Source organism: Xyrauchen texanus, chromosome 33 (assembly GCF_025860055.1).
Source record: "Xyrauchen texanus isolate HMW12.3.18 chromosome 33, RBS_HiC_50CHRs, whole genome shotgun sequence".
Lineage (NCBI taxonomy): Eukaryota > Metazoa > Chordata > Actinopteri > Cypriniformes > Catostomidae > Xyrauchen > Xyrauchen texanus.
The window spans coordinates 31,566,122-31,583,240 of record NC_068308.1 but is presented as its reverse complement, the minus strand read 5'-3'; the positions used below and the strand labels follow the sequence as shown (position 1 = coordinate 31,583,240).

General features: G+C 38.0%; 1 protein-coding gene across 2 annotated transcripts in view; it reads left to right on the top strand.

The window, feature by feature from the left end:
* The window catches only part of aatkb (apoptosis-associated tyrosine kinase b), a 70,175-nt gene that overhangs the window by 50,986 nt on the left and 2,070 nt on the right, over positions 1-17,119 (top strand). For both annotated transcript variants that reach the window (XM_052103180.1, XM_052103181.1), the window contains 10 exons: positions 8,077-8,156; positions 9,298-9,416; positions 9,642-9,729; positions 10,325-10,458; positions 11,076-11,160; positions 11,327-11,448; positions 11,707-11,856; positions 12,506-16,013; positions 16,114-16,258; positions 16,360-16,572. In XM_052103180.1, the coding sequence (XP_051959140.1) occupies positions 8,077-8,156; positions 9,298-9,416; positions 9,642-9,729; positions 10,325-10,458; positions 11,076-11,160; positions 11,327-11,448; positions 11,707-11,856; positions 12,506-16,013; positions 16,114-16,258; positions 16,360-16,572 (4,644 nt within the window). The remainder of the gene's footprint in view (positions 1-8,076; positions 8,157-9,297; positions 9,417-9,641; positions 9,730-10,324; positions 10,459-11,075; positions 11,161-11,326; positions 11,449-11,706; positions 11,857-12,505; positions 16,014-16,113; positions 16,259-16,359; positions 16,573-17,119) is intronic.

Below are 17,119 nucleotides of genomic sequence, written 5' to 3'. Positions count from 1 at the left end.
TGTTGAATTAAATGGCGGTAAACAATGCTTTGAATGAGAGAAAGCATAACATATGTGCTTATACAGTACCCGAGAGTGGCGCCAAAGCGTATAAATGAAAAACTGTCTGTGCTGTTCAACTGAGATGAAAGATGACGCATTTGGATGAAAAGAATATTTTATATTAACAATTATATATAAATATTTCAGTGTCATTTTTCTTTTCACCCTTCTGTTAGGTAAGCACTGCTTATCTTGCTTATATGGACGGCACGTCCCTGGTATGTTTTATTATATACAAAGTATATGGCTCTGATTTCGAAATTAAATTCATTTCAGTTGTATAGCATTTTTATCTCTCTTAGATATCTGTCACCCACTATTTGTTCTTCTCTCTCTTTTTGCCTCTTCATTTTCCCTCTTTCTCTCTCTCTAACTCCATTTCGATCAGAGCAAACATCTGCCTGTTGCATAATGCCGCCTCTGCCAACCTACAGAAATGTGCACTGGAATGTGAGGAATCCAAGAAAGGATGTGTACAGTCAGATCCATGGAAAGAGACTCTCTCTCTCTCTCTCTTTCCCATTACAACAGCTAACTTCATATGAGGCTGACAGTGATGTAGGCAGCTAATGTGGTGAGATAAGTAAAGGTCAAAAGTTAAGAGGGTGCGGTTGTCCATATGCTGCCCACAGAGCTCGAACACAGCTCTCTGCTGTGGCATTTCATTTACTTGATTAGAAATAATGGATTGCACCTGACAGATATTTATGCTAATGCTTTATCTCCCACTGCTAAAAAGTGTTACAAATGTGTAAATGAAAACATTTGCACATGTAGATTAATAAAGGAATACATTATCAATCTATTAATTTGAAAATAAGAATGTGAAAAAATAAACAAATTTACAAAATGGACAAATAAATGGACACATTTAAATGTGTTTATTTAACTTGTGTTTTAAAATGTACTTATATTTAGCAATAAAAGATTACATTAATAAGTCATTTTTAAATGCACCTTTTAAATTGCATTTTAAAAAGCATTTGGCAACTGCTTTTCTTCATCCATTTTCCAGTTCCTTTTCTTTATTGTTTGGCTTTACCTTTTCTTTTACCATTTGTCAATCCATACCAGCTGAACCCAGGAGTGCCAATTAATAAAGCACATTAAATAATCTATCTATTATTTTGAAAATAAAAACTTGAATAAATAAATAAAATGATAAATGGACAAATAAAAAGTCACATTTAAATGTGTTTATTTCATGTTTAAAAATCTCATTATATTTAACAAACAAATTGTAAAATAATTTGTAAAAGTATCTTTTTTTATTTATGTTTAAAATGTAATTAAATGTAGCAATAAACGATTCAATGAATGAGTCTTTTTAATGCACTTTAAAAGCACATTTTATGTTGCATTTTAAAAAGGTATTTGGCAGTTTCTTTTCTTAATTAATTTGCCAATGGCTTTTCTTTTCCTTTTTCCTTTTCTTTCTCCAATTCAGAATCGAGTTAAAAAAAAATTTAATTGGACTATTGACTCATCAAGAGCAACCAATGAACTTTTGACTCAGTTATAAGACACACACCCTCTCGCACGTGCCACTCGAAGATGGCCTGTCATTGCACGACGGTACGAGTAGTTTACGTGATATTATTTGATCTGAAAATCCTATGCATAAGAAATGGATGCAAAGCATATCAGAAGTTAATGGTGGCTCATTCACTGTTGCTATGAAATGCTGAGCCCCTACCTGAGCGTGCACAGTTATATGTGTCCAGAATGGGAGCTGGTAATCGTGATGCTGTCAACAAAACCAGCCTCCCGATCCACACCCCGAACTGAAACACGCGCAGCAACCGCCATTTGCCTCACCCTACTTACGAGCCGATGAAGAATACAGCCAGATCATGTACTAAAGCACCTCGATGAAGTTGGCACTTTTAGAATTTAGAGTATAAAGTCATAAAAACTAAGAAGTAACACAAAAGTATGGAAATTATGCAGTGACCAAAAACATTGGTATCGTTACATCCCTAATATATAGTATGGTTGGGAGGTTTACTTCTGAAATGTATTCCACGACAGATTACAGAATACATACTGTAAAATGTAATTTGTAATGTATGCCATTAGATTACGCAAGGTCAGTAACGTATTCTAATTACTTTGGATTACTTCTCCAGCAGTGGTAGATTTTTTTTCACTTGTTTTGACTATAAAAACTCTGTCAGTAGAGTAAGACAAAATACACATGTTAAAAATACATTCTCTGAAAAACCTAAATATCTTATGCAGTGTTGTTTCTAAAACGAAATCAATCAAATTGATCTTTTTTTTAAGGATTTTTAGATATTTTTACTGAAAAAAAAAATAAAAAATATTATCAAGAATACAATTTTTGCCCCAATATCAAAGGTCTTATTAAAAAAAAAGAAATTATGATCCAATGTGAATATACTTACTTCAAACTTACTTCTCTGTCTGCTCGTTTGAATGTAACGCATCACAAGAGTGGTTAACCGCTGTTCAAATGCACTTTGGATCGCATAATATGTATACATTTTTCCATCTGAAAGGACTAAATATTAAATGAAACAAATGACAGTAAAATTCAAATTAATCTCTTCAGTTATCAAAATACTGTATTTACTAAGTACTGAATGTAACTGTATTTTATTTAAATTGTAACTGTAGTGGAATACAGTTACTTATATTTTGTATTTTAAATACGTATTCCCATTACATGTATTGCGTTACTACCCAACACTGTGTATATATATATATATATATATATATATATACACAGTATATGTATGTATACACACTCACTGAGCATTTTATTACGAACGCTATGGTCCTAATAAAGTGCCCGACATGGTTTTCTGCTATTGTAGCCCATTCGTCTCAAGGTTTGACGTGTTGTGCATTCTGAGATACTATTCTGATCACCACATTGTACCTCACAATTGATCACCACAATTGTACAGAGTGGTTATCTGAGTTACCATTGCCTTTCTGTCAGCTCCAACCAGTCTGGCCATTCTCTTTTGACCTCTCTCATCAACAAGGCATTTCCCTTCACAGAACTTTTTTTTTGGCACCATTCTGAGTAAACAATAGAGACTGTTGTCTGTGAAAATCCCAGGAGATCAGCAGTTACAGAAATACTCAAACCAGCCCGTCTGGCACCAACAATCATGCCACGGTCGAAATCACTGAGATTTTTTCCACTTTTTGATGGTTGATGTGAACATTAACTGAAGCTCCTGACCTGTATCTGCGTATTTTATGCATTGCACTGCTGCCACACGATTGGCTGATTAGATATTCACTAGAATAAGTAGGTGTATGGGTGTTCAGTGAGTGTATGTATGTATGTAATTACTGTATATATATATATATATATAAGCAAAAGTGTTATTTTGTATGATTATTAGTCATGTTTCCATGTGACAAATTCATTTGCGCCTAAATAGAGTTTGGATGCACAGTGTTTGGCTTCAACAAAATATATGGGGAGCGTTTTCTACTTGTTTTCCAAAGCTGATAAACCTACTTATTTTGCAGTCCTATCTATGAACAATGATATGGCTAGTTGCAGTTTTTATTGGCATCTATCATTGTTTTCCCCTAAAACACAACCCTATTTTTTGGAATTTTTGGGTCACAACCCCCCATTTGAGAACCACGGCTGTTTGTTAGAGCCAATTTATTGGGCCCAGAGGAGAGGAGGCCATCTGTAAATATGTTGGCCCGGGCCTGTGAATTTCAGGTACAGCTCTGTTTTTTGGAGTGACTGGAATGATGTCACTCCTCAGAGATGAGGCTGAGGTATGAAACACAATCCTCCAGCCGGAAAGTGCCGGTGCAGGCAGGCCTCCCTCAATCACTGTAATCACAATCAATGAGCTGTTGTCAGCCATGTGTCTTTGGCTTTGTTAGCGTTTGTCTGCAATCAGGCATGTCTTTCTCCTACTGAGGAGTCAGTGAGACAAATGAAGAAGCTAATTGTTGTGTGTTTTCCCTTTCAATTCGAGATTTTTGAGCCAAACAGTTCATGTATTGCCCTCTGGTGTACAGTATCCACCCCAACACAGCTGTGCTCATAAACCCACCCACATACACACGCATGCATGCATGTACATTCTCTGAAGGTCACATAATTTCAAATAATATGCACACCCCTGCTGAAAAAAAAAATTGGCTTAAACCAGCCAAAGCTGGTTTGCTGGTCCTATCTGGGCTCCAAACATGGTCAGGCTGATCTGTTTGCTTTTTTAGAGGGGTTTTGGGTACCTCTGGGCAAGACCAGCTTGACCAGGCTGGAAGACCACCCAGTAAGACCAACAATCCAGCTCTCTTTCTTTCAGTCAGATATTTACTTCATCAAACTGCATCACAAAATAATTATCCAAACTGATTTGCATTACTTAGAAAGATGGACTAGAGGGACGGATAAAGCAGGATGTGCAAAATGTGTTTGATAATGTAAATTCCATTTGGCTGGAATGGAATGATTTTTCTCTATCATTTGACCAATGACTGCATTCCCAGCAGCCACTTGTCCAGATGTCACTGTCACTAACCAGCACGGCGGTAATGAGCAAGCCAAGTAGTGACACTCTGGGCATGTTCTGATACAAGATGTTATTTTTGTTGACATATTGTTGTTATATTGTTGGCAGCATCATGTAGGGATCCCAGTATTGTTCTATTCAGTTTTGAATATTTGGCTATTGTGACATTGGCCATGTTCACACTGCACAGGGGACACATTTAGGAGTGACAGCCACATAAAATTGTGTGTATGGCCCATGTTGTTCCGTATGTGAATGGAAGAAGGCCAGAAAAATACTTAACGCATGTGCACGTACGCAAACGCGAACGCTTGGCCAACACATTTCCAACATGCTGTCCAGTTGAGTATACTTACATTTTTGCATTATGGGGCGGTCACACTACACTTCGTGCTCCATTCACTCCCATTGAAACGCATCCGAATGCAGCAGAGCGGAAACGTAAACTTGTGCGATGAAATTTCGTACTATGCTGCTTACCAAAGTTCAAGCTTTGTACATTTTAAACCATGAATTCGTATGACAAGAGGACGCGCGACCAATAAGAGACTGAAACGTCATATGCTGACCTCTTAGCTCAGTTCAAAGGATACATATTTCAAAGCTGCTGTATTGTTGCAGGAAAGTGAGTAGACAATATAATTTTACATTTTAAATTGAATATTATGTTTTTTTGTAATGTATTATTTACTTACACCAGAATCTTCCCACGAGACATCATATCCTGGTCCATTGCGTTGTACAAAAAAAAAGATGTGTGCTCAAAGCCGAGTGTGACCACCCCTTTATTGTGACAGCGTTAACAAACCTCAGTACTCTAGGGGGCGATAGAGTTACGTTCAAAAGTCTGTGCTATTAAACTCAGCATGTTAATTATTCAGGTTAGTTGCTATTAATATATTAACTTTTACTTACTTGCTCAGTAAAATTCTCTTCAAACTGTTAATTCGCCATAACAGTAGTTGACATAAAGAGAAAATGTGTCTTAGAAGTGGACAGTTCACACTAATGTCTGTTACAGTGCCCCTTGTGACAATGTTGAGACTGCAACGTGTACATGCATTATGTTATGAATTCCGGTCTGACTCCCAAATTTGAGATGTTTGACATAGTGGTAACAATATCAACATTTTGGCATCTTGTGGCAGTTTTAATTTTACACAAGGATGTGAGGGATAGAAGAACAGTCTATTCAATACGACTGTTGTAGATTTTGGTTAAGAAATTTCCACAACATATACAGTGGGCAAAAAACTCTGTAAAACCTGGATTGTTAAAAGTAGATGTGACACTGTAGATTAGACAGACTAAGTCTCATAGCCTCGTTTTCATTTGCGTCAAATTAAAGAGATAGTTCACCCAGAAAAAGTAATTCTGTCATAGTTTACTCACCCTCATGTCACCACAAATGGGTATGTCTTTCTTTCTTCTGCAGAACACAGACAAAGATTTTTAGAAGAATATCTCAGCTCTCTTGATCCATACAATGAAAGTGAATGGTGGATAAAACTTTGAAGGTCCAAAAAAAAAGCACATAGCATAAAAGTGATCCATACAACTCTAATGTTTAAATCCATGTCTTTAGTAGCGATATGATATGTTTGGGTGAGAAACAGATTAATATTTGTCATTATGTATAATAAAATCTCCCTGCGATATGCACGAAGAATGCAAACCACCAAAAACAAAAGATGAAGAATGTGGAAGAGAAAAAGGACTTAAATGTTGGTCTGTTTCTCACCTACACATATAATATGCTTCTGAAGATATGGATTTAGCCACTGGAGTCTTATGGATAACTTTTATGCTGCTTTAAAGTGCTTTTTGGACCTTCAAATTTCTGGCCACCATTCACTGGCGTTGTATAAACCTACAGAGCAGAGACATTCTCTAAAAACCTTTATTTGCATTCATCAGAGAAAGAAAGTCATACAAATCTGGGATGGCATGATGGTGAGTAAATTATGAATTTAGATTTTTGGGTGAACAATTTCTGTACTATACTGTATATATGTAATAATGCTGCATTCAGTATGCTCTATGGTTCTCTACAACCTTATTGATTTTAAGTTACTATAATTGTCAGTATTTTTTATTATTTATTTTTTATCCTATTCCACACACACAGAAACCTTTCTGATTTGCTTACCGGCCATTTGCTCTGCCTGTCACAGGCTAGAAACCTCAGGAATAATAGCATTAGTTTTTGTGCTCTCTCACTGGTACCAAGCAGCACCACTGTGAGGACAAAGGGCCTGATTCTCCCCAGCGAGGGGTCTCTGCGTGGGGGAAGGGAGAATGAACAGGCTCTACAGCATCACGTGTGTGTAAAATATGGTTGCTGCAAAACAAGGCAACAGAGAGTGAGACTTATCATATACACTTTCAATGAACTGTCTGTTTGTGGCCATCATGATCAGCATCTATGTGTGGATGCAGAGAGGAGAAAGAGAGAGAAAGGGACTGTTGGCTTTTTTTATTTAGAGATATGTGAGGATCTGTCAAATAAGGCGTGGGATGGTACAGAAAATCACTTGCCAAATCCTTCCCTACTGCGGCAGACTCCATCCGTTCCTTGCATCCTCTAACATCTGCATTTCAGAAAAATGTTTTTCAACCAGTTTGATAGATCATGGGGAGACTTTGAACTCTACAACCAAACTGTCGTCTTTGATTTTGTGCCATTGAACATCACTCTTTCGCAGAAGATTTACACTCTGACCCTTTTGGAGAGGATATTTGGAAGATGACGTTTTTGCCGGAGGAAGATCTTAAGTCTTCACTTATTTCACTCACATTGTGAGAAAATCTAAGGTTCAGATAATGATCATCATAATTTTCTTATAGTTTTTTGGGGAGGAAACTGCAGGTTTTTTTTTTTTATAACATTTGCTGTCAGTTCTATGAATCTAGCCTATGCATATATTGGTGTCAAAACGTGTGTGACCACATGGAAAATCTGGAATTGAAAATGTAATTTAAACCTGGAAACAAACAGAACATTTTAGGGTTTTAAAAGATAAAAAAAAAAAGAAACAGTTCAACTTAAAATGAAGGATTTTGTTTTTAAGATTTTGCACTATTTTTAGGTTACTAATTAAATAAGCATATTTATGACATTAAGCATGTTAACTCCTTTGTTTGAAAGGTCAGATTTCCTCGCTTCCATTGAAGCATATAAGATGCTCTTTGGAAAATTCTCAAATCATCCTGGGATAACATGGACTATCAGGTTCTGCACTTAAGGAGCCCATGTCAGTTCGAGTACATTAAATCAGAAGGAAGACACACAAAAATAATAAACAAAGAAATACTAAAACTGATGTAATTTTTAACTCAAATTTTTATACTAATTATATACTTTGTAATGAAAAAAAATTATCAATTGTGAAATATGCTAAATAGAAGCATTCTCATGTGGACTTTTAGACCCCACTGTATATACTAGACCTGTATTTTACAATTAATTTCTTGTATTGTCTGTGTCTTCTTGTTGATATTTACTCTCTAGTCCAGCTCCTGAGATCCAAAGATCTTGGCTGCCACAGCTTGCTTTACATAAAGGAGATAGGACATGGCTGTTTTGGAAAGGTAAGCCTAGTTTATTTGTTTATATATTTACTGTGCAGAAGTAGATGCTCTAGGCTGCGCCAGTACAGATCAAACGTTTAGCTTTATTTTGCTCTGTATTCAAGTGCAGTTTAGTCCTGAGGATGTGAAAATATCTTCCATGCTACATTACCTTTGCCGTTCCTCTGTTATACTGCTCTCATCTTCAACCTTTGATGTTGGATAAGCAGTTCTTGCAATCTCACTGCAAGCAGTGTTAAGAGAGTTAAAGGGATAGTTCATCCAAAAATAAAAGAAATCAGTAGTCATTTTTACCCTCATGTTGTTTCAAACCTCTATGACTTTTTTTGTATGACAGACTGACAGTTAACATTCAACTTCATTGTATGGGAAGAAGATGCAATGAAAGAAGGCTGTCAGTTGATTACATTTTTTTTTAATTTACTTTATACTGTATTGTCCACTGATGTGGAAATGTTCCTTTGGCTTCTAACCACAATATAAAAACACACACAAGATTTGCAAATTAAAATAATACATTGTGCACAACATCTCATTCATAAATGATCACAATTGGATAACAAAATAAAAATGGAACAAACAATAATTACACTCCTCCACTGAGAAGTCTAATGGCCTTAGACAGGCATTTAGGAGCAAAAATGATTTTGTATGTCTGTTTAGCTGTAAATAACATTAGTACTTTACTTGAACATGGGTTGGGAATGGTGGATGCCTCTTTCATTCTCATTCTTTCTCTTCTTCCTTCTTTTTGTAACACACATACATAAACACACTCTACCCCTATTTCCCCAACTTTCCATTGAATGGGTATGTCCATCTGTATGTCTGTGTCTCCGTGGCTGCATGTTTACCAATATCTCATCTGGTTTTGTTTCGTGTGCTTCTTTTGCATGATTCCTGGACTTTATTTGAACCCTTTTTGGTTTGTGTGGAATATCTGTCTTCCATTCCTGTCCTTCCTTTGTTCCCATTTCCTTCCTGTGTGTATCTATTTGTATCTATATGTGTCACCCTGTCCATAATTGTGTGTGTTGTCCAATTTCCCTCTGTTCAAATATGTATGTCTGTGTTTTCTGTTGTCTTTCCCTTGTGTGGTTGTGCATTGTGCCTGTGTGTGTTGGTGTGTTGTTGTTCACAGGTATTGTTGGGGGAGGTTCACTCTGGTCTTAGCAGTACCCAGGTGGTGGTGAAGGAACTAAAGTCCAGCGCCAGCATTCAGGACCAGATGCATTTCTTGGAAGAGGCTCGTCCATACCGGTAAACAAATCGTGAATGACGTTGTGGCGGTGCATATAAAAAGCTTGTACGTTTTTATGTATAAAAAGTCCTAGGTTGCCCTTGAGTTACTGTCCTTATAATAAATGTACTGTAAGTTGCTATGGATGTGTCTGTTTAATTACTAATTAGAATGCAGGACTTTATGAATGTGTAGTGTGACTGTGGTGTATTTCAATTATAAATACAATAAAACACTCTGTCCAGGACTCTCCAGCACCCGGCTTTAGTGCAATGCCTCGCCCAATGCACAGAGGTCACACCCTACTTACTGATCATGGAGTTCTGCCCTCTGGTTAGTGCAAACTTCTGTCTAATTTTAAATGTTCTCTCTTTAGCAACAAGAGGTCATGGAAAAGGAGATTCCAATTGTAATTAATATGTGTCAAGATGGATATCTTAGTACATTATTAATGGTGTTAACAAAGGCAAACAGCACTATTACCATTGCTCATACTTAGGGTTAGGGTTTTTTCCAACTCTATGTATTAAAGTTTAGTGTGTAACTCTTCAAGCAATGTTTCTGCTCAAATTGTGTGACTGGTTGAGTTAGGAGGTACTTTTCTAAGTTATCAGACTCATTTTATTCTTGTGCATTATACAACATGCAAGAGTTACTTCATGTTTTTTGGTTCTCTCTCTTATATAATTCTTCTGTTATGGTTAATAATGAGCTACCCAGGCCACATTGTCTACGGCTTTGATAAAAGTTGAATAAAAAAAAGTTATATATTGCCCCCCAGTGGCCTGCCAGTGCAAAACACGATAACAGTGCATACTTTGGGCATCTGGACATACTGATTTAAATTTTTGCCTTGCGTTTGTATTTTAAGATTTATGTTTGTATTTTATTGTCCTGAGATGCATTTGTTCGTTTTCCATGGTTACAGGGTGATGTTAAAAGCTACCTGCGCAGCTGCGGTGCATCAGATTCCATGATCCCTGACCCCTTACTGCTTCAGAGAATGGCATGTGAGATCACTTCAGGCTTGCTGCACCTTCACAAAAACAACTTCACCCACAGGTGTGCCGCCACTTTGATACAATCTCTAACATCCTGATTTACACTCTAATTAACTGTCAATGAAAAATAAACAGGCCCTTTTTTAATATATTGTATTATTTATCGTCATGTTCATCATATGATAAAGCGCTAAAGGAAAACCATGAGTTTTAGCTATATGAGGATGAATATAATGATTTGGAATATGAATCTGCATTTCCTGCTTCCTGTCCAATGGTTTCTCCCTGCAACAATCTCCTGATGCTGACTGAGTGTTCTTACTTCACTCCAGCATCAGTGATTTTGTTGCCGGGGGTAACCACACATCTCCAAGCAACTTCAACATCTTGCTACCAAGGTTTTTCATTGTAAAGGCTCCATAAAGGGAGAATGTTCCAGTGCCTTAGGAAGGTAAAGTCCCATTAGCTACTCATCAAATGTGTGCATTAGAGTCTGACATTGTATCTGTTTTATTGTGTAACTGTATGAAAATTTTAGAGCGTTTTAGAGGGTGTCCAAGTTAATCAAACCCATCAAGTAATGCTTTAGCTGGATATTTGTTCTGGAATAATTTAGGCCACACCCAGTTTTCACAAGAGGATCATCAAATTTATTTATAATGCTCTGATTCTTTACAGTGATTTGGCTTTAAGAAATTGCCTGCTTACATCAGACATAAACGTCAAGATCGGAGATTATGGACTATCACACAACAAGTACAAAGTATGTAAAGTTTAAGCTTGTATTTAAATAATGAAGAAGAATAAAATATTAAATTAACTTTAAGATTGCAGTTATTTACTTGAAATCTGCTTTTTCACTTAAAATATTGACCACAATTAATTTCCCTAACATTAAGTACTATGCCCTCTTGTCTATTCCTACCCAGGAAGACTACTTTGTGACATCAGACCAGACTTGGATTCCTTTACGCTGGATTGCCCCTGAGCTGGTGGATGAGGTTCATGGTAACTTGCTGGTGGTGGACCAAACTAAGGAAAGCAATGTCTGGTCAGTACCCCTACAAAATGTAACAGCAATAGCACAATTTTTATATTTATGTGGTAAAAATAAAGTAAGATAAAGGCTTTCAACTTAGCATTTATGCTGCAAAACAATCATCAAAATGTTAAAACAACTTTGATGATTGTATTATGTCTAGATAGATATAGAAGTCATTATTGATTGATGCAAACAAGCTTTATATTGTTTATAAATCACTTTTTACATTACAGTTACAAGACTATATTATTTCTTTCTGTACCTAAGGTCACTTGGTGTAACGATCTGGGAGCTGTTTGAGTTGGGGAATCAGCCATATCGTCACTATTCAGACAGACAGGTTCTCAGCTATGCTGTAAAGGACCAGCAATTGAAGCTGCCCAAGCCTCTAATTAAGTACCCTCTTGCTGAACGCTGGTAGGTGTTATCAACTTTATATTGCCCTTTTTGCTTATTTAATTATATGGAGTTAGATATCAGATTTTTTTATTCTCTGTAGTCTTTTGATTTTTACTCTTTCCTTTCGAAAACGTTTTCCTTAAAACTAGTTTTGCTTCGCAAATATGATATGTTCCTTTTGCAAGTTATTTGGCTCTCATTTCCTTCATATTGCTATCAATTAATTTGGGTACACATAACATGGACTCATTGTAAAATTAACATCAGTATGTTAGTTTAAAATTTAAATGACTGTATAAAGGAAAGTGTTTATCTTGGGTCCTATGACTGGTCACTATTTTAATTTCTAGTTATTTCAAGTTTTTCACCATTTTTAAAAGATTTTTGTCCTTCACTTGTTCATTTTAAATGGTCCTGAGGTGTGGAAAATTAATTTAAAAACGAATAAAAGTACAAACATTCCATGTAGTCTCTTAATTAATGAGGTCAAAAATAGAATAGAAATAGAAATGAATTAGCAAAAAGCTGTTTAAATATGTTTAAGATGGTGTATAGAATGTTGCACCGGTGTATGTGTCAACATTCCAAAAGTATTTCAGATCAACTACCCATATTCATGATCATCTGCGAATTTCTAATAATATTTGTCCTGTGTATGTATCATCAGGTATGAAGTAATGCAGTTCTGTTGGCTTCAGCCTGACCAGAGGCCAACTGCAGAGGAAGTTCATCTGCTGCTTAGTTACCTATGTGCCAAAGTTGCCAGTGAGGCTGAAGAAGACTTTGAGAGGCGCTGGAACTCCTTGAGACCCAACACAAGCCAAACCAATCTACACGGAGCCGGTGCACTTGGAATTGGCATGCCCGTGTCATCCACCACTTCCTCATTCCCTCTACTGGAGCACTTTCCCTCTGGAGACGGCTACCACTCTGAGTCTGGAGATGACATCCTAACAGTTACTGAAACCAGCCATGGCCTCAACTTTGAGTACAAGTGGGAGCAGGCCAGGGCTGAACAGCACTACCACTCTTCATCCACTACTGGAACTTTAGGTCAAGGAAACCCCCATTGTCAGGAGATCTACTACCCTCCAGGAGGAATGGTGGGTGATTGTGCAGTTGAAGGACTTCCCCTAGGGGTTTCTCCTTCATACTTTGAGCCAAAGCAACTACACACCACAGGTGTGGTACCAGTTTTGAGTGCTCATAGTCCATTTGTGAGTAATGAGTATTACATCCGCATTGAGGAGCCAGTGCAAAGTAATATTGACATGAACTTCACCATGTGTGCTTACAGTCCAGAGTTTGGGGAAGTCAATGGACTCTTTTTAACTGGTAGTGGAGACTCTGGGGAGTGTATCAACTGTCCCTCTGAAGCCAAGCCAGAAGACATATACTGGTCAGCGGAGGTCCACAAAAGCAGTGCCTATGATTCAGACAGCAGTCCTGCTATTTCTCTAACTATGGAGCCTCTTTTAGGCCATGGAAGTCCTCTCAGGCCATGGGAGTCTGGTCACTATGTTTCATACAAAGACAGAGATATAGGTTACTATTATGAGCCATCACCTCCAAAGCGAATGGACCACTACTTGATTGGAGACTCAACAGAACTGCCACAAGAGAGCTGGGGATCTCGAAGCCTGAGACAAGCACTTGGGGAACTGGAGGACCCTTTAGGGGTCTCACCATCTCTTGGAAGTCCACCACAGGGTTATGCTGATCCTTACTTAGAGAACATACAAGGCTCCATTATAGGAAAGAATGTCACGGGAGGGTACTATGATATGATGGGTTCCTTGAGGAAGACTATGCCAGGCAACCACTCAGTTTGCATCGACATGGCGTCGGGTGGAGCTATATTTGTAGGGCATAATGACAGTGACTCTGACGAAGACATATTTGTGGAAAGGCGAGGAAGGAGTTGGTCCACCAACAATCCAGCAAATAACCCAATGAACTTGTGTCAGATGCAAGGGTCTTGTCTGCAGGATTCTTATGCAGACTTCCACTACACTATGCCAATGACGGATGTTGAGGATACATGGCCAGAAGAGCAGAGCCTGCCATACCACATTTCTAAACAAGTCGACTGCTTAGAGGCAACAGTCAAAAGTAATACTTGTTTGGTGCATGGAAGACATGTTGCTTCAAACCCTTCACCTGAGTGCAACTCGTATATAAATATATGCCACGAACCCAGAGAGGCTGAAGTATACCCCGTGCCATGTTGTCAGGCTTTGAGCAGTTCACATTTTGTAGACCCTCTAACAGGGACACTTGTGAGGAACTGCTTCATGATTGACTGTATTCCAGGGAAAAGCATGGTGTTACCCCAAAAAGACCAACATCTTGGCCATGCACCTTTATCTGCTAGACATCTAGTGTCCAAAACAGAGACATCAAGGGAAGTTGCAAAACACTCTGAGGTATCTGAGCAATATGTGGATATTAGAGTAGGGGAAATGATCTTAAAACAAGAAAACACTCAACAATCTCCAGCAGACCCTAAGACCGAAGTTCTTACCATCACCTCACAGTTGGAGAAATCCTCAGCCGAATTACCCAATTCAGAGCCTGAGTTAGAGTTGAGTAAGACGGTGGACAGTGGTGAGGATCGTGGACGCTCTAGTATCAGCCTAGTGGAGATTGATGACTGTAGCGATGATGAAATCACTGACGTAACCTCAGGGATTTTTTGTGACTTTACAGTGGAAGAAGACACTTTTGACTACACCAATCCAACATTCAAGTCATTACAAAAGCAGGTTGGTACCCCAGACTCAATGGACTCTATTGACATACCATCCACAGCATGTTCAAGTGAGACTCTAAGTCCTGCGTCCATCCATCCATCAAGCTCTCCCAAGACTGTGGATAGCGGCTACGACACAGAAAACCATGAATCTCCAGAATTTGTTCCAAAGGAACCCCATGAGATACAAGATGCCAAAGCCTTCAACGAGCCCTTGGGAAAGGTGACATCTGGAACTAACTTTGTCAGTGAAGAACAACAGGTTAAAAGTGCTGAAGCTGAGCAGATAGATCACAATGTTGATACTGTAATGGCCTTGACAGCATCTGAGAGCAGTGATGGTGAGTTTAATGCACTGAGTGATAAAACTCCATACAGAGATTCGGCCTACTTCTCTGACAATGATGCAGGGAAAGATAAAGAAAGTGAAGAGGACATCAATGAACTTGAGGACCAGAAAGAGGGACCAGAAGAAAATATAGATAAAGAATACCTACGTCCTCCACAGGAGACAGATGGAGATGAATATCTTTTGTCATCTACAAAGGCGAGTGAAAAGGCTCTCGAACAGCTTGAGGACATAACCTCCAAAGTTCTTCCAATGGTAGAAGAAGGAGTGTCTTCTTGTGACAATGCCATCCGTGAATGTCTCTCAACTCTTGATAACAAAGTATCCACCATAGAAAACCATTTTGATGGTGAAAACCTTGGGATAGATTCAGATCACTCTGCAGAACTTGTACTTTTGGAATCTCAAGTATTTGATTCAGATGTATCCCCTTGTCCCAATGTAAGTCATGAGGATTCTTTCAAGCAAGAACTTACCGGGAACAGTCCATCTCTTGACACACTAACCTCTGAGGGTGATGTTGCAGACAATGTTGTGTCCAATGGAGAGGACAGTATATATGAGCTCGACAAAGTCAAAGATGTGAGCTGTACGATTTTGTCCACAGATGAACCAGTGCCTCAGCAGGAAACATCAGAGGAGGTGTTAGTGCTTGGGCCAGAAAGCAACCATTCTTCTGATTCCTCCACACATAAAAATCTGGAATCTAGGAATAAAGACCCTGAAAAGGGATGGCGTAAAAGAAGCTCCACACGTTCTTGTTCTCCTCCCCCTTTACTAGAAGGACGGCTGTCTCCCATGGATGGGGAGGAGGCAGATGAGGAAGGTGACTCTGAGGACAGTGATGAATCGGATGAGGAACTGCGCACGTACAGCATTCGGGAGCAGAGCGAAGAAAGTGAGGATGAGATCTTGCCTGTGCCTATTATTGTAAGTGACAGCAGTGATGCACACAAACTCAGAAGCCTACTCAAGATGCCAACTCTGCTTAGCGATTCACTGTCTGATGAAATGGACTCCAAAAAGAAGGTGGTGTCCTTCTTTGATGATGTCACCGTCTTTCTGTTTGACCAGGTTAATATTTCAAGTTACATTTCTAATTTTCATGAATTTAATGTAACCACTGAACTATATTTTTGTACAACCCCTGAAATATATATATTATTTTGAATAGGAAAGCCCTACCAGGGAGCTGGCAGATAACAGCTCTCCCCTTGGTGGAGAGTCAAGCAAACCAAGTGCAAAGGACGAAGTGCCAAACCAGAAGGAAAAGGTCAATGTCTCAGATGACTCTTCAGATGGAAACATATCAGAAGAGAGTAAGAGTCTACCTTTTCATCTGGCTGAAAAGTTTTGTTTCTTTCTATTTTTCTATAGCATTACTATTTACCCTTCTGTCATCTCTTTTCTTTGATATCAGGTGCAGGGTTTGAATGGGAAGATGATTTCCCCATGTTGCCCCTTCCCACATCTACCAAGGGTTCTCCTCCAGACATCACTTCAAAGCCAAGCCTTCTGACCTGCAGCACTAAACCTGTGGTACAGGTTTCCTCACGTTTTACTGTGTCTCCATCCAATGTTTCACGATTCTCCATCACACATGTGTCAGATTCAGATATGGATTCTGCAGGAGGTAAGCAGTTGTTTGAAGTACATAAGGTACTTCAAATGTTCAAATAGTTCAATACTTTAAATTGTTTTGTCTTTTTTAATGTTTTTATTTTATATAAAACGTAACAATAAAGTTGTTTTCATTTGAAAATGTATTAATTTTGCTATAGTATGTTTACACCTCTCATACACACTGGAATAGCATTTTCCTCCATCGAAAACTGAGAGTCTTTAAAACACTCTCCATACTGTAACCGCATAATTTGGAAACAAATGATGTTAGGAAACTGAAAAATGAGTTTTCAAACATTTAATAATTTTAGTTATTGTTAATTTATTGAAAAACTTTTGTTCATGTTATAACAATGCATGTTCAAATTTGAATATATACAATTGTATTGTTAAAATTGAGTTATGTATGCAGTAATTAACATTAACCAAGATTAATAAATGATGTATTATAAGTATTATACATTGTTAATTCATGTAAACCATTGCCTTAAATAATGTTAACAAAAACAACCTTAGTGTAAAGTATTACTTTACAGAAACACTTTGCACAACTAGTC